General features: G+C 41.2%; 1 protein-coding gene across 1 annotated transcript in view; it reads left to right on the top strand.

Annotated features, from left to right (window-relative positions):
- Positions 1 to 7,429: 7,429 nt before the first annotated feature.
- Positions 7,430 to 27,788, top strand: part of LOC117876480 (cytosolic phospholipase A2 epsilon-like) — a 46,947-nt gene continuing 26,588 nt past the window's right edge. Inside the window, exons 1-4 of the mRNA XM_034768733.1 lie at positions 7,430 to 7,503; positions 9,888 to 9,963; positions 25,535 to 25,671; positions 26,973 to 27,104. Coding sequence (XP_034624624.1) covers positions 7,477 to 7,503; positions 9,888 to 9,963; positions 25,535 to 25,671; positions 26,973 to 27,104 — 372 coding nt within the window. The 5' untranslated portion in view covers positions 7,430 to 7,476. The remainder of the gene's footprint in view (positions 7,504 to 9,887; positions 9,964 to 25,534; positions 25,672 to 26,972; positions 27,105 to 27,788) is intronic.

Below are 27,788 nucleotides of genomic sequence, written 5' to 3'. Positions count from 1 at the left end.
AGTATTTTAACATGCTCACACAAAAATACAACTTGTCTAAATCATCCTTTTAAAAAGTCAGTAATTCTGCTTTGTTTTCTGCCAGAAATGCTGCTTTGTGAATTGGAGTCTTTATAGCACATAGCTAATCCATTTTGCTGGCACTATTTCATTGTCGTGGACACACAGGAGAAGAGTCTGTTGTCATTGATCTGATTATTTGTCTCTTGTCTTTGTTATTTTCAATTGGCTCTCGCTGCTGCCCTTAGCACTTCAGTTTGATGACTCTTTGGCATTCTTAAAAAAAATCTGTAAAGTTGTCACTGTCCATAAACAATAGCACAGGGTTCAGTAATTTTTGTTACAACTCATTTTCACTGCCACACAAATTGTTAAATAACACATTATTAATGGAGTACTTCAAGGTGTATCTTTTCATAGGGTGCCATGCATAAGGCAGCATGCAGATTATTAGGAATGTGCAACTTCGATAGTGATTTTCAAGATATGTTATTTGTGTGACCAAATGTTGACTACAAATATGTGGGTCACAAGTGTTCAACTTGCCCAGCCTTCAGGTAGAAACACCTTCCTTCCCTTTCCCCAAGTGGCCTAAAATACCCCTCTCCACCAGTCTAATCTCTTTTGGAGCTGGATGGCCCTTCAACTTCTCCCTGATCTTCAGGAGGTGGTAAGTAGCCACAACCCTTGATATAAATGTTCTTCTAGGGGGCTGCCCTGGGTGGTTCCTCTCTCTCTCACCTATCTTAGAAACATTTTGTGGGTTGATAGTTGCTTGTGACGACCTTCCCACAATCCTGCAGCAGCTAGATCATGAATTATTCCTGCAGCCAGTACTAACACTAGACAACACGGCTGAGGTGCTCGTCAGGCCTTGCTGCAGCCTCTAAGGAAACCCCAGGCATTTTCTAGCTGCAGCTAACGGGCTCATACTCTTGCTACCTATTTACAACCCAGAGCCAGTGAATCAGAACTGACATTGAGAATGGGAGTGTGTTTTGCTCATGCTCAGGCAGGATGGACAGGATACTTCTAACTCATCTGGAAGACTTTTCTGGACATGGGTGGGAGCAAAAAATAAGTCTGTTCCCTCAGAGAAACAGTGTTAGGGGGGCAGTCAATCGGAACTACTTGAATATTGGATGAAGAGAAGTGGGCCACCATTTTTACCTATTATGCAGTAGCTATGGACTTGAAAGGATATGATGTAATCCTGTTTTTTTGTTGTGTTCTGCACCTTTAAACGGTGAGGGCAAGCACATGGACACAGGAGCTGCTTCAGTTTGGACCCAGGTTCCAGTAGCGGTTATGGTGGCAAACAATTGTTGTTCACGGGCAGAGGTCAGGGGGACTACCATTTACTTCCCCTGGGCAGTGAGGGTGTCCCTGCTGAGGCTGAGAGCAGTGATTCCAGATGGAGTGCATCGGAGGGTGAAGCTTTCAGGAGCCAGAACTCAAAGGAAGAGCTCTGGTGGCTGGCAGCTTACAAGGTTGGCAGGTGGAAATGAAGGTGGGAGGAATCATGATTTTTTCAGATAATTCACTGAGACAATCTTAAAGGCAAAAGGAGTCAAAAATCAAAGATGTGGAAGAGCTTGTAACATTCACCAGACCTCTTGTGGAAGTTCTAATACATTTAGAGACGCCCTCTAATAAGATAACTTTTTGCACACCAATTTAGTGTAAACAGTCCTGTCCACTAGTCCTGATGGAGTTTAGTATGTAGAATAAATCTGACATTTTTGGATTAATTTAATTTTGAATTATGAGTGGACCATCCCTCCTCCCAAAACAAAAGATAACAAAACCCCAACCAGTCCAATTTCCCATAAGTACTTAATAAATGTGGTAATTTTCTGGTTAGGAAGTTTTATAGTTGCTGCTTAAAGCATAGCCTTTTGTGTTTATATCCTCACACTACATGGTGTCAGAAGTGAGTGAATCCCTTTCTCTAAAGGAATAAAGGAAAGAAAAGAAACCCCCTCCACCCAGACTAGCAGAGTGGAGGGTGAGTGGGGAAAGTGGAAAATAATATGTAATACAAGGACTAACAACTCCTGTACTAGGATTGCCAGCAATACAAGGACTACACCTAGCAGAGAAACTGGAAAGCATTAATGGCAAAAACAAAACAACAACCAAAACCCACACACAACACCACCACCACAAGCTGTACTGGAGATGTAGCCACACCTTTTCACAGGCCTAGCAAAGCCGCCAGGAGAATACAAAATAAAACTGGTTCCATCAGTGACTCCCTTTGCTCTCATAGCCCATGCTACATCCCTATATCCTTGCTAGGGAAAGTAAAAGAAAAATGAAAGAGAATGGAAGATATGGTGATTATTTCCCAGATAGGAGAACCTACTGACTGGTGTGCAGGGATGGTTGTAATACCAATGCACCATGGCAAAATCCAAATTTGTGTGGATCTTGCACAACTTAATAAAAGCATGTACAGAGAAAGACGTGCTTCCTACAGTTGACCAGACATTAACTCAGTTACCAGAAGCCAAAATTTTCTCAAAGTTAGATGCTACAACATCTTCTGGCAAATCACTCTGGCTAAAGAATCTATATCATTAACTATGTTCATCACCCCATTTGGAAGGTACTGTTTCAATCATCTTCCATTTGGCATGTTTTCAGCACCAGAACATTTCCAAAAGAGAATCTCTCAGATCATGTCAGGTTTGCCTGGCATCCTTTGCTATGCAGATGATGTGTTGATATATGGGAGAGAGGAAAATGATTACATGCAGTTTTGACATGCGTCCAACAAGCTGGCCTCACTCTGAATGAGAAATGTGAATTTGGAAAAGAGCAGATAAAATTTGTGAGAGTGATAATTAGCAAACAGGTACTTCAGCCAGATTCAGGCAAACTGAAAGCATTACTTGCCTTACCTGAACCCAAAAATGTTTCTGGGCATGACAAATAATTTTGCGAGATTCTTACCAAGAAATCTTAAGATATTTCTTTAATGGTCACAATATGTGGCTCTGGGCTAGTCCACAACAAAACATATTTAATAAGATAAAAGAACTACAGACATCTCCATCTATTTTGGGACAATATTTGTTAAACCATTCCACAATGATAGCAGTGGACGTATTTTTACAGGGTTCAGGAGCAGTACTCACACAAAAGTAGACCTGTTGCGTTCATATCAAGAAGCCTCACAGAAACCAGGCAGCTATATTCTTGAGTGGAAAAGAGAGGTGTAGCAGTCACTTGCGCCTGTGAATGGTTCACTGCATGTCTGTCTGACTGGAATTTTAACACAGAAACAAGCCCTTAGTGGCATTACTGGATTCAAAGATTTCAACTGCGTCTGATGAAATTTCCTTGAACATTGAGCGTACTAGGGAGAGCACTCATACTAGGGAGAGCACAGTAGACATTCTATTTAGACCTCCAATAGTTCAGACATGAATGGAAGAAGCAAAGGCTTTAGAGAAAGATGTCAGTCTGTGTTTACTTTGTTGTTGCAGCAATATCAGCATGAATTGACAGCTGCCTTCAGCAAATTAGAAATGAACAACTAAAGGATGATACTTGCCAGAAACTGACTCAACTCTGCCAAAGAGGGAGGGAGTGAAGGAGTCAACTTCCAAGAGACCTATTACCATATCGACAGGACCAGAATGACATTCAAATGGGTGATGGCCTGCTTCTGAAAGGACGGCACACTCTTGGCAGTGTAAAACCACAGATTTGTTTTTCTGGAAAGGACACACATACATTATTGTAGTTAGTTACTTCTCCAGATGTATTGAATTGGCTTTACTTACACAGACTTAATCAGCACAAGTCATACAGAAACTAAATAAAATATTTGCAAGACATGGAATTTCTGTAGTTATCGTATCTGATAATGCACCTCAATTTACCTCTGAAATATTCCTAGCGTTTTCATAGGACTTTGATTTTGATCATTGTACTAGTAGACCATATTACCTACAGAGCAACGGGGAGGCGGAGAGAGCAGTGCAAACTATAAAAAGACTTCTGCAAAAATCAGTGGACCCCAATAAAGTACCCCTGTCATATCAGTTAATGCTGCTTGTGTCTAGACCATCTCCAACAGAATTCTGACAGGAAGATGACTAAGGACACTTTTATATGTGGTGCCAATACAGCTTAAACCTAAATGGCCTGATCTGAAGGAATTTTGAAAACGGGATGCTGAAATAAAAATCCTGCCACAACAAAACTTCAGTGCTCCACACAGAACAAAAGCCCCATCTGAACTGAAACCAGGGAACAAAGTTTGGCTCAAGAGCTCCCAGACATTTGGAACTGTTCAGAAGTTGGTGGAAACTCCCAGATCCTACCTAGTGGAGATTCCAAGAGGATTTCTTTGGAGGAATTGGGTTCATCTTCAATGTTTTCCAAACACAATGAAAAGAGGATCTGGGTCCTGCAGGTACTCTATCAGGAAGTGAGCCCCCTCTGTGAGGAACTCCATGCACAAACTCAAGAGAAGTGAGAACATGTGAGAACAGATTCCCCTCAAAGACTTGGTCTTTAGAATACTGTTCAAGACTATTTAAATGCAGTTGATAAAGGGACATAGTAGTGTAAATAGTGTTAAAGAATTTGAAGTTTATTTTGAATTGTTGTGTGTATATCCATTGGTGTACAATTAAGTTTTAATTTTTTAATATAAAGAAAGAGAGGTGTGGAGTGGTTAGAGAGTTCCTAGTCCTTCGCAATTACCAGAGAAGACAAAGATGTGTTGCAGCGAGGAGCTTAATAAAAATAGGAACGTCTTAGTTAGGAAGTGTTCTAGTTGCTGCTTACAGCATGTCTCTGTGTTTCTGTCCTCACACTACATACCGGACCCAGGACAGACCCCTGCAGGGCCTCCCCTAGATACACCCTTCCAATTTGACAGCGAACCATTGATAACTACTCTTTGAGATAGTCTTCCAACCTGTTTTATCCTCACCTTATAGTTATTTCACCTTGACCATATTTCCCTATTTTGGTTAAGAGAAAGTCACTCGGGACTGTGCCAAAAGCCTGACTAAAATCAAGATAGATCATGTCTGCAACTTCCTCCCTATCCATTAGCCCAGTAACCTTATCAAAGAAGGAAATTAGATAGCCACCATGGATTTGTCAAGAACAAATCATGGCAAACCTATTATTTATAACCCTATTAACCTCTAGGTGCTTACAAATTAATTGTTTAGTAATTTGTTCCAATATCTTTCCAGATCTGGAAGTGAGATTGACTGGCCTATAGTTCCCTGGTTCCTTTTTGTTCCGTTTTAGAAGTAGGTAGGTTAGTTTGCCCTTCTCCAGTCCTCTGGGACCTCACCCATAAGTTCTCAAAGATAATCACTAGCAGTTCTGAGATTACTTTAGCTAGTTCCTTTTGTACCCTAGACTAGCGTAAATTTCATCAGGTCCTGCTGACTTGCCTACATCTAACTTTATTTAAATATTCTTTAACCTGTTCTTTCTCTATTTTGGCTTGTACTCTTTCCCCCTTGTTGCTGTTAATAATTGCCTTAAGTATCTGGTCACAACTTACTTTTTTAGTGAAGACTGAAGCAAAATAGGCATTAAATACCTCAGGCTTCTTAATGCCATCAGTTATTAGCTCTCCTTTCCCCCTAAGTAGAGGACCTACATTTTTTCTTTGAATAGAACTTCTCCTTATTTCCTTTCATGTCCCTTGCCAGGTGTAACTCTTTCTGTGCTTCAGCCTCTCTGATTTTGTCCCTTCATGCTTGTTATATTCTTTTGTACTCTTCCTTAGCATTTTGTCCATGTTTCTACTTTATGTGGGATAGTTTCCTGTTATACCTTTTGTCAGAACTAAAAGGGAAGGGTAACAGCCCTCCTGTGTACAATACTATAATCCCTCCTGGCCAAAGACACCAAAATCCTTTTACCTGTAAAGGGTTAAGAAGCTCAGGTAACCTGTCTGAGACCTGATCCAAAGGACCAATAGGGGGACAAGATACTTTCAAATCTTAGTGGGGGGGAAGGCTTTTGTTTGTGCTCTTTTGTTTTGGGGGTTGTTCGCTCTTGGGACTAAGAGGGACCAGACATCAATCCATGCTCTCCAAATCTTTCTGAACAAGTCTCTCATATTTCAAACTTGTAAGTAACAGCCAGGCAAGGCGTGTTAGTTTTATCTTTGTTTTCTCAACTTGTAAATGTTCCTTTTGCTAGAGTGTTTATCTCTGTTTGCTGTACTTTGAACCTAAGGCTAGAGGGGAGTCCTCTGGGCTCTTTAACTTTGATTACCCTCTAAAGTTATTTTCCATCCTGATTTTACAGAGATGATTTTTACCTTTCTTTCTTTAATTAAAAGCCTTCTTTTTAAGAACCTGATTGATTTTTCCTTGTTTTAAGATCCAAGGGGTTTTGGATCAGTGTTCACCAGGGAATTGGTGGAGGAGTCTCTCAAGGCTACCCAGGGAAGGGAGTTAGCACATTGGGAGTGGTGGCAGCAAAAGGAGATCTAAGCTGGTAGAGAAGCTTAGAGGTTTTGATGCAGGTCCCTATATCTGTACCCTAAATTTCAGACTGGGGAAGGAACCTTGACACCTTTAATATTGTCTCCTTGAGAAGCTGCCAGCTCTTCTGAACTCCTTTATCCCATAGATTTTCTTCTCATTGGACCTTACCTACCCGTTCTCTGAGTTTGTCTGTTTTTTTTTTAAGTCCATTTCCTTTATTCTGGTGCTCTCCCTCCGTCTTTTCTTTAGGATCAAGAATTTTATCATTTTATGATTACTTTCACCCAAATTGCCTTCAGCCTTCAGATTCTCAGTGCACTCCTCCCTATTAGTCGAATCAAGTCTAAAATGGCTATCCCTTTGGTTACTTCCTGCACCTTCTGAAACAAGAAGTTGTTCCCAGTACATTATCAGAACTTATTGGGCATTTTGTGTTTTGCCATATTATTTTTCCTACAGATACCTGTGTAGTTAGAGTCCCCCATTACTACCAGGTCTTGTGTTTTGGTTATTTTTGTTTTCTCTTCCAGAAATGCCTCATTCTCCACCCCCTCCACTTTTGGTGGTCTATAGTGCCCCCCCCCCCCACCTTGACATTTCCCCCCCCCCCCCCTTTTTTAGTTTGAAAAGCACTCTGGCATCATTTATAATGAAAGGGGTTATATAAATATAAAATCTAATTAATTATTTATATGCTATGCACCCATAATTGGAAGGATAGGGCCCCTTTTGCTGTATTGTCCCTTCCCCCCAATCACTAAACCTACAAAGAAAATCTTTCCAGTTCCCACACCTAATGAGAGAAAGGAGACGGGAATTACTTAATTTTTGGAAGTCATGGAAGGGTGGGGCTCTGAGTCAGTTTATAAAGCACCTGCTCATTCACTTCTACCTGTTTAAAGAGTATAAACCTGCTTTGGGAGTCACTGTCAGCTCTGTGACCTACGCTCAAGGACCACTTTTAGCCTCTGACTTGAATGCAGCAAAGATCACAATGGGGATATCTACCAGTTCGTACCAGGTAAGAAAGAACAAAATAAGAGTATTTGAGATTCAGATGTGCAGGCAGCTTCTGCAATTCGTGCTGTTTTCAGAGTTCTGCTTTAACTACAGAAGCAGTCTATAGTAGGCAGACTTGCTATTTGTTCTCTAGCTACGGCTGTGAGAAGCCTTTGTCCTACCACACCATCTTTCATAGCAATGAAGGCACTTGGATGGGTTTTGTTTGCTCTATACCTTCAGCTTGATCAATTAATACCGTAACGCTGTGTCAAATAGGTAGTCAGATGACATGGTGATGGACACAGTATAAGAAATGATGTAATCAAAAATGACCCAATTTTTCATGCATCTGAGGTGATACACAGGGGGAACTGTGGGAAAGGTTAAAATACTTAAGGGGTTAATGAACTCCTCTAAATGTGGGGGTCCACGTGTGACCCTGCAATAATGATTTATACCAACAACTGAAACTGAAAAGATGTTTCCTTTTAAATGTTACCACTGCCCCCTCTTGCTTCCTTTCAAAATGAAGCATGCAAAGAAATCCATTGTGAAATGTAGATAGACATCAGATGAATCAGTGCACAATGCAGTGCAAAAAACTGATCTTATGCAAAAAGTACCAGGAGAACAAACTAGCTTAGGTTTTTATGTGTTTTTAGTGGGGGTGGAAGGTGGGATTGAATTTGCTCATCACCAAAAAGTTGAATAACTAATTAGTGATAGCAACATTCCCTGCTTCATAGGTGAAATGTCCTTTTGTTTCTGCTTTGAATCCCTTTCTCTAGCCTTTCTTCACTGTGAAGTTCCGCTTCTTTTTGTGTGTGTGTGGATTGGAGCATGGAACTTTTATTATTTTCTATCTTAATTCCTTTAAATGGAAATTCATTTATGGAATGCCCTACCCTCCAGCCCCCCATGCTTGTGGACATGTGCCATGTTTCTCTGATCCTTACCCAAGATAAGAGTTTTGCCCGAGTCAGCCTTATGTCTCACATTCCTGACAGGATTGTTAAGTGCCCTTCAGTTTTCCAATGATTTCCCTATGTTTCCAGAATACATATTCTTTCTGGCTCCTTCTTTGAAGGAAAAGTTGCCCAACCAAGGATACTGAGGGAGAGAATTCTAAAGATGTCAGTTTCACTTCCTGTGTTCTACAGGTCTGTGTCTTTGAGACCCACTTTTGTTGATATTCTGGGCCAGATCCTCAGAGGGTGTGAGTTGGCATAGCTTTATTGAAATCAGTGGAGTTATGGTGATTTGAATCAGCTGAGGCTCTGGTGCAGAATGTCAACAGTATTGATATTAACATTTTTTGTCCTGCTTCATTATCTCCTGTTGACTGTACAATATGCAAAATAGTCACATCATGTCAGAATGTGATGGTTTCTGTGGTGATTCTCTACTTGTGTGTAGCCCACTCGTTAGTGAGTGTTACAGTTCCTCCTTCTGTGCCAATCCACAGAGAATGAGAGTTTTTACAGCTCCTAGCATCAGAGCTTTAGATTAAAATGCTTTCAGCTTTGGAGGTCCCTGGAATTGCTGCATCTAGGTATGAATTGCCAGCCATTGCAGACTCTGAGGATATGCAATATGCTTCTTAGAAGAGGCTCAACTAAAAGAGAGGCAGCAGATTTTTCAAATAGTTGAAATTTTCATGTGGTTTTCAGTTGTAGCTCCATATAGAGTGCATTTGAAATATCACTTAAGATTTAATAAGGAAAAGACATATTGCTCATTCCTATACAGAATATGCTGCTTCTGCATGGAATTCACCAGATTAGCTGCGAATGATTACATAAAACCCCAAACAAAAGGAATGCTGTTCAGTGAGTTAGTAATAAGAGTCTGCTGAAATTTAATTTAATAAAATAATGGTGGATGCGAAATGACTTCCTTTGAATTTGCACAGATCAGTGGAACTGGTGTCTTTATTTATATATTAACTGGTATTGATAAAACAAAATACATTTATGAGCCACCATATATTTCCATGTCATTGGATCATAAGATGTTAAGTCACACCTGTCATATTGATTGGTTAATACAGTCTTCTCCCCAGCTCTTTTTATTGACTATTAGTGAGTGGAATAAGTTATAATAAATAACCTCACACCTCTAAAGTGGAGTCTCCCCTAGCTCACCCAGAATAAAAAAAGGGAAGAATCTGGGCAAATTGGAGGCTTGACCAGTGGTTCCAGGCATAGCACAGATCTACATGGCCATAAACCTGCACAGAGAAAGAAGCTGAACATGTCACAGGGAAGAATTTCATCCAGAAACTCTTTGGTGATTAGTATTGAAATATTTAAGAGGACACAATAGCTGACTCAGCTTACTCTGGAGTTTATTTCTCTCTCTCTGCGTATGTTCATTCCATGTCCTTTGTTTGTCATTGTTCAGCAGATGGAGCCCTCTCCTTGCAACTTGCTCAGTGTAAAAATTATCAGAATGAAAAATCTGCGGAAGGCCGACCTGTGTGAGTATCTCTCCAGTTCCCAGAGCTTCCTCAGAGATGTGAAAATACTGGCTGTATAACTAAGCAACATAAACACAATAGAGGTTACCAAAAAGAAAAGAGGAATCCCTATGCTGTACCTAGATCCCAGGTGTATACTTAGAGGACATTGTATATTATGCGACAAAGAGTCCTGTGGCACCTTATAGACTAACAGATGTATTGGAGCATAAGCTTTCGTGGGTGAATACTCACTTCGTCAGATGCATGCTTGTATATTATAAGAGCCTTTGTCAGTGAAATTCTAAAACCCAATTACCACATTGTACACAAGAAGCTTTGGCAGAGTGTCTTGTCCCACCGAAACCATATAGCACTGTCAGATTCAAAAGTACCTTGGAACACTCCAGAGAACCAAAGTCCAGAGTCTGCCCTTAGGATCCATGCACTGACAGGAACTTCTCTGTGTGGCTCTCCCCAGGCAGATGGTTGAAGGGTCAAGCACCCTCACAGTGCTGTCTCTCCCCGTCCCCCATTCCTCTGAAGAGCACAGAGTGGTGTCTGCAGGTCTAGAGATTCATGAGTCGAGAGGGGGGATGTTCATCTTCTCCTGTGTACTGTGAAATATAATGCAGCCAAAGGCATTATTTCCCTTTCTGTGAAGAGCTCTTTGGACTGAGGAACTCCTTTTAAGGAAGGTGGGGGTCAGAAGGAGAGGCACCAGCCCCGGGGTTCCTGGCTTTGTGGCTTCCAAGGAAACACAATGTCAGGAAGCCAAGGTAGAGCTTCACGGAATCCAAAGCCAATGCAGAGGCACAAGCAGGAGCGCCGCCAGCTTTTCTGCCGCCCTAGGCGGCGGAAGGTCCCGCCCCAAAATGCCGCCCCCCACAAAGGCGGCGGAAGGTCCCGCCGTCGAAATACTGCCACGGTCACCGCCCTGCAAATTGTAGTGCCATAGGCGACTGCCTAGGTCGCCTAATGGGTTGCGCTGGCCCTGGGCACAAGGCCTTCATGTGGATAGATATGTGCCCACAGTAGATCCCAGGGGATTGGTGGGGTGTATGGGTCAGACCTCCAATATCTTCCTCAGGGGGGCAAGTCCCAAACTTTGACAAAATAATGCAGAGGAAAATAATGAGGGGAGCCTTGCAGAGCTTTCTGGTTCTTACATAGTTGTTTCTGCCCAGAGGCATTATCTCTCTCTGAGATAACTTTAGTTTAAAGAGAATAGATGATACTATGCAGGAGGGGAAGGAAAAGAAATCTAATTCACATCTGTTCTCTTATGGGATTTTCTTACTGCAAATGTGTAGTAATAATTTTACTTACGGCTTTAATAAAAACAGCATCTTGTGCTTTACCTTGCTATTATGGAAGCTGGTACATTTCTCAAAATAGGTTAAGGCAGGTTACATGACTAAATGAAAAATGCCAAGCTTTAATTTCACATTTCTTCCAGTATTATGTGTTGTGTGTTTTCTCAAAGAGTCCAGCACTTGGTGTAAATTTGTTTGTTTATGTTCTGAGGAGACAGTTTCTGCTATCCATAATGACAATCTCCAGGACTGTTTGGTCACCTGCAGTGAAAAGGCACCAGTCTCTTTAGGAAACACACTACCTCCCGCAGTGCCCACTGGGCAGTGTGGCACTGCCCCTCCCCCAATGCAGTCTGTGCCTTCAAGGCATAATTGAGCCCTCACTTGGCTAATTGTTTTTATTCCCAGTTACTCTCATAGAAGCCCCAGAAGTATGCAAATTAGTACTTTAATGATACTCTTAAACAATACATGAAATTCATATTACAGTAGAAAGTGCTGTCAACAATGATGATCTCTCTTCTTCAGAACACAGTAGGTGGTCATTTGTCTTGTATCAGTGAATCTATTTTAAATAGAGAGGCTGAAACCAAAATGCCTTTACATGAACCAGCCCGAACTACCTTGGTTCAGATAAAATGAGCAGAATTGCAACCATCTAGAAGTTTTAGTTTCCTGATACTGGTGTTTTGTTTGGGTCCCCTGTGGGCTTCCCCACTGACAAATGATGCGAAGAAGAGCCTTCTGATTCCCCTCTCACTGTGGAAGGGGAGTGAAGTAATCAGGAACATGAAATTTTACCTAAAGATCCCTTTCCTGTTGCTGAATGTAAAGGGAGAGGACCCCTAAGTGAGTGCCAGGCCCCTTCTCCCAATGGCCCAGTGCAGGAGTCTGAATAGATGCCTTCAGAACCTCTCCCAGAGCAGAAAAGGAGGTTCCTCCCTCATCTCAATTCTGTTTGAGGAGATTGAAATGGCCTATGGGCCTGAAGAATATCTCACCCTGTCAAGCTAATTCTGGGTCCTTATCACCACACAATTCCCCTCTAATGGGCCCTGGCCACTTGCCTGAAATTGACTTTACCATATTCCTTCACCAGCTCTTTTCCTTTTCTTTCCGTAAATGTCTTCAGGGAGGGAAGCCAATGCTCTTTACCCTTTCCTCGCATTTGATTTTCTTTTTTTGTGGGAGTTGCCTACAATTGGATTACTACCCTTCCTAATTCAAGAAGATCTTTGGATAAAGGAGTAGACAGTGGAAGAGCCAGGATTAGAAGTCAGAAGTTCCAAGTTCCCAGTCCTATACTTATTCTATTAGATCATGCTGCCTGTTAAAGTCATTGCTTGAATATAAAAGGCATATTCACACTATAACAGAATGCAATCTGGAGTCTGGAACCGAAACAGTATTGGACAAAAGGTGTGTTTACCATGTTGCAGCCTTTCTACCTTACTCTGTGAAACATAGACAAGTTATTGCCTGCAAATAAATGCTGAAAGCATTTCATCAACAACACCTCTAAGCTATTATTCACACAAAGTGGCAAGATAAAATCATGAATAATGAGAAGTTGCACAAACAACATTGAAACAATGCTTGTGAAAGGAGAGCTTTGGTGGACTTGGGTACATCCTTCAATTGGTGAACACCAGGCTCCCAGAGAAAAAATTCCAAGGTGCAAAAGATCAAGAAGGAAAAGAAACAAAGTTTTGAAAACAAAGTGCATCACCCCTTCTGAGGCAGATATTAATATGCAGGAAGCTACTGCTGTAAACAAATTAGTTTGACATCCTTTGGTATCTGATTCAGGATGTTTTGAGATTAATTGAGAGCATTTTGCAAGTAGGAGTTGCAGATAATCTGTGCTTACTGATGAGTGAGTAAAAGTGACTAATCCAACAGGGTTGAAATGTGGACAGTACAAATGGTGGCACTTGTGATTCTGACTTCCATGCCCACATTCGCAGAACTCCTCACTCACCATCCCTAGTACTCAATACTACAAACATTGCCCTGAAAAAATCCTCTATTTTATTATACTATACTATACTATAGTATACTATACTATACTATTATACTATAAATACTATTAAGTATTTCTGTATTGAGCCCCAATCTTGCAACTAAAACAATGAGGATGGACCCTGTGCAGAGCCTTGTTGAAGTTCTTGGGGCTCCTACTAAATCCATGGGTTCACCTGCATGGATCAAGCTGCAGGATCAGGGCCTAAATGACTGCTGTTTAATTTCAGTAATATTTGTAATTCACTGCATCTAATTTGTATGTACTAACGGGATCTCTTATGACAAAAATACAACTGCCCTCATGAAATACATAAAAATTGGTAGAATATTATAATTGAACAAGTTTTAACTAACATGTCTGTCTTTTAAAAAAATGTTTAAACCCTTTGGGCCAAATTCAGAGGTGACAAAGGGTGGTGTAAATTACATGTTGGCAGCTGGGTGTAACTTATGCTGTGAAGAAACAAAAGGGAAGGGTGTAGCTGGATAAGTAACTTAATAGAAAGGTGTAAAATAACCCAAGCCTCACCAGTTTTCATAGAACCATAGAAAGATGGAAGACTTCATTAGATCACCAAGTCATCTGCCTACAGAACCTTTCCCTAGTGTTTTGTTTGGTCTAGTTTTGACATTCTGGAAAGATGAGCCTCCACCACTGTCCATGGGAGATTTCTCCATAGTGTCACTTTCCTAATATTGAGATTACATTTTCTTCTCTTAGTTTCATCTCATTAGTCCAAGTCAAATCCTGGTGTATGACTATAAGTAATTCTCTCTCCTATGGATACTTGTAGATAGAACATCTATCTTACTTATTGCTGAACCAACCTGTATGTTCATAGCTTTTTAAATCATTCTTCATAAATCAGTCCTTTCCCCCTTTCTCCATTTTTGTTCCTCTTCTCGGAACACCCTTCAGTTTGTTGGTATCTTTTGGGAAATGTGGTGCCCAGAAGTGAACAGACTATTCCAGAGGTCATTGCTCAAGAGCCAGACTGTTCAGTCTATTATCACCCACAGGTGGCTTTATCCACCAGAGCTTTCCAGCCTATTTTCTCCCATTGAATATCTGTATTTAAGGTTATTTTTCTGCAGGTATTTTACTCTTCATTTTTCCATAATGAAACTCATTTTGTTATTTTCAGCTCAGGTTTCTAATCTCTTTGTATCATTTATCTGTCTCAGCTCGTGTTTAGAACGCCTGCCAATATAATATCTGATTACTCCTTCTTCCAGACTATTAATGAAGATGTTAAATAAGGCCTTTCCTACCACCACTCCCTCAATATCTCACTAGCAACTCCCACCAAGTAGATACATTGCAATTATCATCACTATTTCTTTATGGTTGTTTTAGTGAGCGTTCATTCGGCATGGAAGAGATTTTGTCCAAGACAATCTGAAGTCTTTATTTAAAGACTTTTTATCTTGCATCTTCATACCCTCTCTTGCTACTCCTCCTCACCCTCCACTGTCCCATTAGTATGTAAGATACACCTATTTATACCTATTTGCATCTTTTTACCATCTGTGAATTTGGCCCATTGTGTGTGCCCTAGATACTCTCTGCTCCCACATTACAGCCATACAACTCTTTTTAGACCATGTCTGGGGCTTGGTTGCTTATAACTAGATACTAATGCAGATTATTTTAATCCTTATCAAACTCACTGACCTTCCAGACCTCACTATAAATATTGCCCAGGAAATATCACAAAAACAACACTGCTGTTATTGCCAGTGGTGTTAGTGTTCAGGAAAATCAGAGACCCGATTACTGGCAGTATAATAAACAATACATAGATATACTGGCATATTAGTACAAATCTTTTAAAAGGGGAACAAAAAAGAACCAGGGAATTATAGACTAGTCAGCCCAACTTTGACGCTGAAAAGATACTGGAACAAATTACTGAACAATCAATTTGTAAGCACCTAGATGGCAACAGGTTTATAAGGAATAGCCAGCATAGGTTTGTCAAGAACAAATCATACCAAACCAACCTAATTTTCTTCTTTGACAAAGTTACTGACCTAGTGGATGGGAGGCTGGGGGCAGCAGTAAACATGATATATCTTGATTTTAGTAAAGCTTTTGACAGAGTCCGAGATGACATTCTGATAAGCAAGCTAGGGATATATGGTTTAGAGAAATTACTATCAGGTTGGGTGCACAACTGCTTGAAAGACCATACTCAAAGAATAGTTATCAGTGGTTTGCTGTCAGTCTGGCAGGGCCTATCTGTTGGGTGCTTGTAGGAGTCTGCCCTGGGACTAGCACTATTCAATATTTTTATTAATGACTTGTATAATGGAATGGAGAGTGTGCTTATAAAATCTGTAGATGACACCAAACTGGGTGGGATTGCTACATTTTGGAGAACAGAAAGTTAGGAAGGAAAAATGAGGGGCACAGCTACAGAATGGGGAACAACTGACTAGGCCGTAGTACTTCTGGAAAGAATCCGGGATTTATAGTGGACCACAAATTGAATATGAGACAACAATATGGTGCAGTTACAAAAAAAAAAAGAAAAGCTAATATTATCCTGGAGTGTATTAAAAGGAGCGTCTTATGTAAGACATGGAAAGTACTCTAATCGGCAGTGATGATACCTTGACTGGAGTACTGTGTCCAGTTCTGGGCACCATACTTTAAGAAAGATGTGGACAAATTGGAGAAAGTCCAGAGGAGAATAATGAAAATGATAAAAAGTTTAGAAAACCTGACCTATGCGGAAAGGTTAAAAAAACGGTGCATGTTTAGTCCTGAAAAAAGAAGACCTGATAAGTCTTCAAATACGTTAAGGGCTGTTATAAAGATGACCGTGATCAGTTGTTCTCCATGTCCCCTGAAGGTAGGACAAAAAATAATGTGCTTAATTTGCAGCAAGGGAGATTTAGGTTAGATATTAGGAAAAACTTTCTAAGGGTTTCTGGAATGGGCTTCCAAGGGAGGTTGTGGAATGCCCATCATGGGAGATTTTTGAAGAACAGTCTAGACAAACACCCATAGGCGCCAACTTTTCCCAGCGTTGGTGGGTGCTCGCCTCCGGCTCCGACCTGACTCCACCCCTGTCCCAACCACTCCCACCCCTGCCCTGCCCCCATTCCAACCCCTTCCCCAAAGTCCCCGCCCCAACTCCACCCCCTCCCAAATCCCCCACCCTGTCTCTTCCCAGAGCGTGCCATGTTCCCCCTCCTCCCGCTCCCTCCCAGTGCATGCTGCCACGAAACAGCCCTTTCGTGGTGGCACACGCTGGGAGGAGAAGTGGGGATGCAGCGTGCTCAGGGGAGGAGGTGGAGCGGAGGTGAGCTGGGGCAGGGGAGATGCCGGTGGGTGCAGAGCACCCACCAATTTTTCCCCCTGGGTGCTTCAGCCCCGGAGCACCCACGGAGTCGGTGCCTATGCAAACACCTGTCATGGATGGTTTTGGTTTACTTGGTCCTGACTCAGCGCTGGGGGCTGGACTTGAGGAATTCTCCAAGTCCCTTCCAGCCCAATATTTCTATGATTCCATACTAATGGCATGCACTGGCACACATTATTGCTCCTCGAATGGTTCCCCACCATATTAGCCATAGGATTAACAATCAGCTCTTATGCACAGCACACAAAGTTGTGTAGTATAAAGACGTAGCTGTCTGTCATGCTGTTTGAATCATCCTAGGGCAGTGAACTTTGGACACTCTGGGTTTGTGCAACCACAAGTAGTAAGCACATCACTTATACAGCAAATCACTGACATTTCAATATTTCTCCATCAGCTCATTGATCACATGGGATTAGGAGCAGGAAGAGGGTGAGAGTGTGGTTATCTGGACACAATAAAATTGATCTGGTTTTAAAGCAAGTAGTTGTACAATGGCACATGATCTTGATTAGGGGCTAGGTGCACCATTTCCTTTGTGTCTGATAGTTGACTTTGGGGTGTTTAGGCACATTCACTATTTGCTTATTTATAGCATCCATGCAAATTAGCACTATGGAAGATTAAATGGAAATATATATACACGTTATAATTTCACTTGATCCATCCCATACTGTGGGAATGTCCTGCTGTCCACCATTATGTACTGGTTCATACAATGTGCAATACATTATTGCCTAAGGTCACCAATAATAATAAAAACAACGAGGAGTCCTTGTGGCATCTTAGAGGACTCCTTGTTGTTTTTGCTGATACAGACTAACACAGCTACCACTCTAAAATAATAATGATGTGTTGCCATGATTGTAACCATCACATGTCTAGACCAGCAGCTGAATCACCTCCAATTTAAAATTACAGAGTGACTGGAAATCTTTGAAGAAATATGGCCTCCAATGTTTGATTTTTTTTTCTCAATTTACATGCTGGTCAGATAAACTGTTGTAGTGTTATAAAAACATAAGATTCCAAAGTGGTATACATTGTTTCCTGTGGTGCATGCTGTGCTTGAGGTGTTATGACATTGCACAGATATCTGCTCGCAGGGATATATGGAAGCTTGGAAGCCTGGTTTCTATTCATGACTCTGCCTCGGGTTCCCCATCTGTAAAAAGGGGGTTTGTTGACCTACTATGTCAAGTGCTTTGAGATCCTTGAATGAAAGATATAAAAGTGCCAAGTACTATTATTTATCATGATTTGTTGATGAGGTATGTTTCTGTGTGATACCTATTATGGGGACATCAAACTTGGTTCCTTGCTCTGGTATCGGTATTATTGTCTTGAGCAATATGTGTCGGTGTGGCCATGGTATTTTCAGACTTGGATCATGTTGCTGTAATGATCTCTGATGGTACTGTGCAATTAAGACCCAACCCTGCTTCTATACCAAAAGATAATTAGTAACTTGTGTAATAGCCTAATAAAGTGGCCTGGATCCTATATATGGATGCTACTTTATTTTTTCTAGTATATTGCCCAACACTGATCCTAGGGCTGACACATCATACACACTTTTAGGGACTGGCTATACCATGATTAGAGCTGAGTGAATAAGTGAGTACTGAGTGATTTTTCATTTTGGTGTGTACGTGTATCTAGCATAGTAGAATACAAAAGAAAGCTATGCAGAAAATGTAATAACAGCAATTCTTGGCATTTCTATAGTGCCTTCCACCTGAGGATCTCAAAGTACCTCACAAACATGAATGAATTAAGCCTCACAACACTCCTAGGAAGTATTATGAGATATATTTTACAGATGGGAAATGAAATACAAAGAGGTTTAGTGACTTGTCTAAAGTCACCCAGAGGGACTGTGGTAGAGCTAAGAATAGAACCCAGATCTCCTGACCCTTGTCTTAATTATATGTATTTACTATTATTTATCATGAATACAAAGCTGTAGACATGCACAGTACTGTACAGTAGCCTGTAAAGACCACACAGATAACAGGACTGTGCTCCTAAATATTTTTGGGTGGGCCTGTGAATCAATATGTTGCTCTCCACAAACTCCAAGCGGGATCACTCCACTGTACACAAGCCTGGTCTGAGAATTTTGGGGAGGGTCAATGAAGTGATCCGTTGGGTCACACAGAAATGAAATGTCTCATTTTATATTAAAAAGGGGGCAAGGACAGCTTCCCCCCATCGCTTCCACGTCTCCTGCTGCAGGGTGTAAGGAGCTTAGCTACTTGTGCTGGAACCTCTGTGCTGTTTCCAATATTTAAAAAAGTTTTTCTTGGTATGGTAGTTACTAGGACCATTGGAGGAGGTGGTGGTTATGTGTGAGATTTTAAAGCACTGACATATTCATCATCACAACCTCCTCCATCCCTACGGGGAAGAGAGATAAACATTATTCTTCCCATTTTACAGATGGGGAACTGAGGCAGAGAGGTTACATGACTTGACTAAGAGTCACAGAGGGAATCAGAGCAGGGTTTAGAATGCAGGAGTCTTACGCAGAAATGTTAAACCGTAGCAATGGGTTTACACTTTCCTGTCTATCTGTATGAGGGAAAGGACAGCAAACAAAAATCAAACCACCAAACAGACCCGAGATAGCTTTGTCACTTCCAAGTTCCAAATATTGAGGAAAGGAAGAGTAAAACCATTGACTTTGTGATTCCCAAGGTCAGGGCTATCCATAGAATGTGCAGTGTAAAGGCAGAAGCAAAACCAAATGGGACAAGTCAAGACGCAGCATATCCAGATTTGGGTGTGTCCATTGTACTGTAGCTTAAATGTTTGAGTAGGTGTGTATTTCAAATGGAAAAGTTTTCCAAATAACTTCATAAACACTATATAGTGATTTGCACTGAGGACCCGTTTTCTCCATGCCACTTGCAGCAGTTTTCGCTGGCTAGTCATACATTAGTAATAGACCTTCATTTTTTAGGGTACACTTCATACAGTTTTAGGGGTGGGGCACAATGGGTGGTGTAATCCTATGATTCACATTTATCCTTTGTGTCCTATTGCCTGAAACAAAGTGCATTCACACTTGGGTATAATTTTGCCACAGGATTATTCTTATCCATATATAACTTCCCTTAGATTGTGTCAGGCATCTGCTTTAACATGCATACAGCTGCTTTTAGGAAAAGACCTGGGATGGTCATGATGGTGAAAAGGGCCAAAGTCATATTTGCAAAGTGCTGTGCAAATAAACCCAATCAAAAAATAATTTTAATTCTTTTACCAGGTAGAGAGAGAGAGACCTCATCACTCCTGAAGAAGCTAAAGTGCTCGGGAATGATCCGATATAGCAGCGTAGTGCTAGAAATCATCCCATACTGAAATCCCGGATCTGAACATACCTCAGCTATAAAGGTGCTCAGATCTGAAGCCAAATTTCATAGCTAGCCTATAATTCTATAACTGACTGAAGCAAAACCCCACACCAAATACCCCTGATTTTGGGGCAAATTCAAATCCAGATGTGAAGGTTGTGGCGTCAGCCCATTTCTAATTAAAACAACCAGACTGAAACCAACACAATGTCATGCAAAAGAGCACCCTCATTTTACTCTGCTGCTTTGACACTTAGGCACATTTTCACTCGCATAGCAAAGAGTTTTACAAATTTCATCAGCTGCACTTTTGGGCTCATATGGAAATCACATGACAAGATAAAATTGCAAACAATGAAATTACGCAAACCGTAATAAAACTTTGCTGATAAAAGTGTACTTTTGCTGACTAGGGCAGCAGGTTCCCAAGGCAAATGTTCCACAGTCAAACTGTTCAAGAACGTTCAAAATTGCAATGACTTTGGTGGGGTTTTTTGGTTGCTGTTTTTTTTGACCAGCTTAGGGCGTGGTAATTTTTCCCCCCAAAAATTCAAAACTTGGGCAAAATATGTTAACCAGGTCTATTCTGTAGTATTTTTAAAATTTTTGTAAAAAATGAAGAGCAGGCAGAGGTAAAGATTCAAAGCTGTCCTGAACAAGGGCCTTCTCCATTCTGACAGACCCTACAGAAGCAAATACATCAGTTTGACGAGTTCCCATTGCAGAAAGTTGTGAAGCCAGATGTATTAGTAAGAAAAGAGGATATTCAGCAAGCAAAAGGAGCAGGAATCAGTCACAATTACCATACCAAGCACTAACGCATTTCCTTGCCAACCTGTGGAAAGCTCTATCAATCCAGAATTGGATTCTTTGTCTTGCTAAACCAGTCATCTTGTACTCTTGAAACAAAAGCGGATAAGCTGTCTATGCTGTTGTCACAGATCCATAGGATCAGTGCTATGCCCAAGCTTCTAAACAATCTCTTGGAGCAACCCCTTCAGTGTGGCAGATCCCCAAGGGGTCTCAACCTTCCTTTAGGGTAGGGCACACCCTGCCTCCTAGACTGAGTGGACTTCAGCACTCCTGCTTCACACTCAGCAAGTGCGACTGAGATAAGTTCCTAGTGGTGACTTGGACAGTCTTCAGGGACTAATGAACCCTAGGTATTTGCAGCAACACCCAAGCAGTGTTTTCAAAACAGAGTAGGATTTATTAGTCAACTGGACCACAGCACTAAAGTCCTTATGGTAGCCTTATAGAGAAATAAAGCTTAAAGCATAGTCCATTATGGTCAAGCCACGATTCATCAGCCAAGCTGTAGTGAGTTCCATTTTCAGGCTCTGTCTCTCTCTGATTTCATTAGTTCCAGGGGAGAGCTGCATGGTTCTTCCAGAGCCCACTCTTATTGCCCCATCTCACACCTCTCAATCCTTTGTTCTCGAGCTGGGGTCTCTGCTCAGCTTCCCTGCTGAGAGTGTCAATTCATGAGTCATTTGGAGTTTGCATTGTCTCTCTGGACACCCTGTTGATCTGGATCAGTTTCAAGCAGTTCCTTAATGACTCTGTTCATTTCATCCAGACATGGAGACTCTTGGGGCTGGTCTACACTAAAAACATTGCATCAGTGTAGCACTTAAGTAAAGATGCTCCTATGCAAATGGGAGAGAGCTCTCCTGCTGGCATAGTTAATCCACCTCCCCAAGAGATGGTAGCTATGTTAGGGGGAGAAGCTCTCCTGCCAATATAGTGCTGTTTACATGGGAGGTTAAGATGCTATGTTAAGATGTTATGATGCAGTTGAGTGATGTGGTTATACTGACATAGGTCTGTAGTATAGCTCTGCCCTTAGTCTGCCCTGAGAGTAAACTTAATCCTTTCCCCCTCAATGAGTAGCAATGCAAAGTCTGACCTCCCTGGTACCATCCTGGGTGCATCCCAACCCAGGCAAGCCCTATACAGGCTTCAGTTGTCACAGCTCTTTGGGTTGTAGAACCTTGGTAGGTTCCAATAACACCCTCCAACTACCTTGAAATGTTTTGCTCCTGCCAACAGCCCCAGAAATCCTGCCTCTGTGATGCACTTCTCCCAACTGCCCTGGATTCTCCCCTGTTGGCCCCCCATCACCTCCCTGAGCAGGGAGAAAAGAGCAGCTATAGAGTTACCATCAATAGACTCACCAAACTTCCCTCTGCTGACCTACCAATGCTCAGCTGATTCACAACAAAACTATAGATCAGTTCTTCCCAGCCTATGGGCCGTGACCCTCAAGTGGGCCATAAGGGCTCACCCACTGGGTCACATTGCACCATCTCAGAGCTTCACTGCACTATCCAGGCAGACAGGGGCAGAGGAAGAGGAAAAGCCACCTCAACGTACAACACCAGCCATTCCTCCAAATACCGCCCCCGCCCAAAAAAGCAACAGGTTCCTGCACCCAGCACTAAGCATCCAAAACAATTCTGATGCCTTTGACAGGCATGAAACAGTCCTTGCTTAGGTAATACAATACTGCAGTAGCCTTCTACAGTATTAGGTGTGCTGCCTGTATGGACACTATTCAGTGGTTGAAGGCATATTGCATATGCTGTCTTCTTTGATTTTGGAAGAAGGACTGATTTTTCCAGACATAAAATAGTGGAAGCAAAGGTAAAGCATTTTGGATTAAGAATAGGCATCAAACTGTTGAGACATTAGCACATTTTTTTAGAATTCTCTTTGCACCAGAGAGGTACAGGCAAAAGATGAAGGGAAGTGTAAGTCCTCTACTTAGCAGAGAAGAAATGCAGATGACATTAGGAAGCATGAAGTGTTTAATGCCTATTTTGCTTTAGTCTACACTAAAAAAGTTAATTGTGAACCAGATACTTAACACATAATATTAACAACCAGGGGGAAAGTATGCAAACCAAAATAGAAAGACGAGGTTACAAAATATTTAGATACATTTAATTTATTCAAATCAGCAGGGCCTGATGAAGTTCAGCTTAGAAGAAAGCATCTAGTGGGCTCCCCCAGGCATCTTTCCTGGATCAGGTACTATTCAAGATTTTCATTAATGACTTGGATAATGGAGTGGAGAGTAAGCTTATGCAATTTGCAGATGACACCAAGCTGAGAGTGGTTGTAAGCACTTTGGAGGATAGGATTAGAATTCAAAAGGACCTTGACAAATTAGAGAATTGGTCTGAAATCAACAAGATGAAGATTAATAAAGCCACGTGCAAAGTGCAACAAAAGGTTCTGTATCAAACAAAAGCATAATACGATTTCTAGAGACTAAACTTAACAGGCTAGCCTCCTATCAAAGAAGTTTATCTCACCCCAAATGACCTTTGCAGCATTTCAACCAGGGCAGCTTGTGATCCCATTTCTAATTGAACTGCCTGATTACTTCCTAGATACAGGATAAAGTGGTGTCTTCCTTGCCTTCTCCTCATTTCCCCCCAGAGTTCATTGTTTGTACCCAGAATCAAATAACCCCCTGCAGCCTATTCTCTGGTGTACTGCCTCCCTGTTGATTTCACATCCCCCTGTTGACTTTGTATGTAAATGGAGCTTCCATTTTGTTGGCTTACAACACTTAATTTACATGTCAGTAGAGACAAGTGAATACACATCTTTTGTCTGGCAGGAAACCTGTTTGTCAACTATGCCCTGAAACAGACTTTAGGAACATATTTTCCATATACATACATAACTCCTTACATTTTACAGCAATATTAATGACCAGTGTGACCCTGGCTTTCATTTAAGATCTCTCATGATATTTGTTAATGCACGAGAATGTACGTACCAGGACCAGGATATTTTTGTAATCCCCTTGCCAGTTGGCATTGGGAGATTCTTAGTTACATTCTGCCCTGATCTTAGGGGAATGGTGGTAGTGGCACTGTTCGTGCATTCTATGGTTGCAGAGGGGGCTAGTGAAGTGTACTGCCAAGTGTACCTGCTATTTCTTTGATTAGGAACAGAATGTACTCCCAAGTAGCGCACAATGCTGACAGCAGAAAATATGCTAGCTGCCTGACAAGATGAGCACCCCCTTAGAGAGTAGAGCACATTTTTTTGTGGGGTGGGGGCATGGTGTATATATGCCATGCTGCCAAGGCATTTCCTCCCAGTTCTGGTAAGCACTAGGGAGAAATCCTGCCATGTGGCTGGTTCAAGAAAAGAGGATCCTTATACCCTCCTTTCTCCTTCAGAGTGAGAGCCAAACACTAGATGGTTCCTTGATCAGTTCAGGGCAAATCTTTTCTGATACATAATGATGTGTAGACTATTAACCCTTTCTGAAGCCCCTGCGATAAATGAAGTGGGGGAGGGATAGCTCCCTTTGATGGACACCCAGCAAGCCAGTTAGCTGTAAAATCCCTCTTGGTAGCTGTTCTCTGCTTGCTTTACCTGTAAAGGGTTAAAAGTCCCCCAGGTAAAGAAAAGGAAGTGGGCACCTGACCAAAAGAGCTAATGGGAAAGTAGAACTTTTTAAAATTTGGAAAGAAGCTTTCCCTTTGTCTGTCTGTTCTCTGGAGAAGGAGACACGGAGCAGAAATGCTATAAGTATGAATGCCGTGTAAGGTTTGAACCAGGTATAAAATTCATCTTCCATACCAAGAAAAAATCATTGGACAGGGCATGTTTAAATAGACGCAATTAGGTTTATTTCTTTATATTGGTTTGTGGATCTCCTTTGTGCTAACCCCAGATGCTTTTGTTTTGCTTGTAACCTTTAAGATGAACCTCAAGAGAGCTATCTTGATGCTTAATTTTTGTAATTGTTTTTTTTTAAGATCTAGCAAAAAGCCTAAGTTCCAGATGTATTTCCTTTCTTTTTGTTTTTAATAAAATTTACCTTTTTTAAGAACAAAATTGGGTTTTTGATGTCCTAAGAGGTTTGTGCATATGTTGTTTGATTAGCTGGTGGCAACAGCTGATTTCCTTTGTTTTCTTTCTCAGCTCTTCCCCAGAGTGTGTGTGTGAAAGGGCTTGAGGGTACCCCACAGGGAGGAATTCCCTAGTGCTCCTTCCTAGGTCCAAGGTTTTTTTTTTTGCATTTAGGTGGTGGCAGCATTTACCAAGCCAAGGTCAGGGAAAAGCTGTAACCTTGGGAGTTTAATACAAGCCTGGAGTGGCCAGTATTAATTTTTAGAATCCTTGCGGGCCTCCACCTTCTGCACTCGGAGTGACAGAGTGGGGATTCAGCCTTGAAGCCCCAAATAATGCAAAGCATAAAAACGGATTCTCTGTCTCCTTTGTAGAGAGTACAATATAGCTATGCATTTTGAACAGGTTTTAGTTAATTCATTATTTTTCCAATAATTAAAAATGCTAATAGTTTTGATAAAAAAGAAAATTGGTTGGGGCAATGGGTGTCATACTGGACAGACATGATGGAAGATCAGCTACTGTAGTGTACTGAATTCTCTATATCTCCATGTATACATAGAGTAAATTTGGTAAATAAGTTAATACTACATATAGTAGATTACTTCATTGCTATTTAATCTGTACCTTTCTTACACAGTAACCCAGTCTGATTGTTATGTGAGCCTATGGCTACCAACTGCTTCAGTCAAAAAGGCCCGGACCAAAACTATCGTCAACTCCAAAAACCCAGTATGGAATGAAACCTTCCACTTCAGGATTCAGAGTCAGGTCAAGGTAAGACACTGTGAACAGCTTGGTGTCAGGGGCTGGTAGATCTCTAGTCCTGCCAAGCAGACTGAGTCAGGTTGTTCAAGTTTTCTGCCCCCTGCACTCTACAAACTCCTTTCTTCCTAGATGATAAAAATACCACAGGCAAAACTCCTCAAATGACACTCGTACTCTTACAATTTCTGAAATAGTAAAATTAGACTTCTCACAGCTATGAAAGTGCTGCTTTGTATCCTAGCTGCGTGCTGCAGCCTGAAGGTAGGAAACTTCTCAGCCCAACCTGGATGCTGAGCTGTAGGGTCTAGGCTGGTGAACTGTGCACACTATAACCCATGTAGTACATGAACACCAAACAGAATAATGTGGAAGGGCTGGTTATACTGGAAAAGATGGGTGGACACAATTGAGCAGCAACTAGTATTGCACAAGATGTCACATTTCTACGCAGATGCTTTGCTGCCACTACAGAGTTTTTTATACCTTTGTGTACAAGATGTGAGGACATGTATCTCCACCTACCTACCATTGCTCGCTGATGGCAAATTGAATTACACTTCCAAACTGGTTAGCAAGCCTCACATTGTTTGCAGAAGAGGAGAATATTTAGGGTAACTATTTTCCTCTCTGCACAGCCCCATCACACATTTTTGTGCAGTTTTGTTCTCCTCTTCATCTCATAGTAGGAGGGAACATAGGGCGTATATAATTATGCAGTAATTATACTAGTTCCTTTTATATTATATGCTATTACATTTATTGGGTACAAAAATAACCACCAGCTGACCTGCAGTGTGGATTACTGTAAATAAATGAATATGGATTGATCCTGTAATCACCAGGAGCTTAACAGTAATTTCCCTGCCCCACTATAGTACTTGGGATGGATATACTTGGCAATGACCATATAATGGTTACTATAATATGTATAATATATAACATTACATCTTCCATTTCTTTCTCACAGAGGGGATAAGAATAGAGTTTTTTGGATAGCAGGGATTACTGTAGATAAATCTTTGAGCCAATTCAGTAGAGGTTGCATGTCTTAATTCATGTATAGGCAGCTGAGTATTATTTGACCACACTTCTAGCTTTTGACACTAAAACTGGGCAGGCAACAAAGCAATATTTTATTTAGATTTTAAATATACTTATTCACAGTTGGGTCACTGCCAAACATCCCCTTTCCTGTTTTCTCTGTCTCATTTTATCACTCACCTTTTAATTCTGCAACTCATTTCCCCACATGTGAGGGCTGGAACTTTTGCTTCCTATACTTTTACGCATGATTTTACTTTTGTTTCTAGAACATCCTGGAGCTGAAAGTCTGTGATGAAGATGATCACACCCCAGATGACCATCTCCTCACTGTTTTCTTTGATTTATCTAAAATCCAACTTGGAGAAACAGTTCGGCTGAACTTTCAGGTGAATCCACAGGTGAGGATTGAAATCAAATGCAGAACCTGCTGAGAAGTTTACACTTGTCTCAGTTTTCCTCATAAATGTTCGTAATACAGAACTTGCTTTTTCCTTGCTGTGTACTTACGGTATTAGCCATCTCCCCATATCAACTTCTCAGCTTACTTCATTGTAAGACATCTCAACATTGTTTCTGTATTTAAAATTAAAGTGTGGGCAAGCACCTTCACACAGTTTTTCAAAGGACGTTGGTGTGAATTTGACACTGTTGACCAAGTCTGTCTTATTGCTGATCTTCATAGCAAGGCTGAACCAGCCAAAGACTATAGTATCACTCCCCAATGGTATTAGAGGTTCTTTTGCAGTTGGAGCTAGTGGTTCTGATCTGTGGATGAGGTATTATTTTGCCCTGACACAGAAACAACTGATGCTGCAGTTATGTACTGTGAGCCCAATGTTCAAACATGAATGTCTAAATAGGACTTAAATTCACGTCTTTTTGGTAAATACAAACTGATTCTATGCTGGGGTGCTCAGATCAACATTGAGAAATGTTAATGCCAATTTTATGATTTAAGTCTCCAAATTCAGATTTGGGTACATATATTGGAAAATTGGGCCCGTATTTCATGTTTTCTTAAGTGACAAATTATTGTTAATAGAATGTAAGGTCAGTTAAAAGGAAAGTTTAATGTCTGGTGA

This window comes from Trachemys scripta, chromosome 4, assembly GCF_013100865.1.
Source record: "Trachemys scripta elegans isolate TJP31775 chromosome 4, CAS_Tse_1.0, whole genome shotgun sequence".
NCBI lineage: Eukaryota > Metazoa > Chordata > Testudines > Emydidae > Trachemys > Trachemys scripta.
The sequence above is the reverse complement of the archived record's forward strand: the minus strand, read 5'-3'. Positions and strand labels throughout refer to the sequence as shown.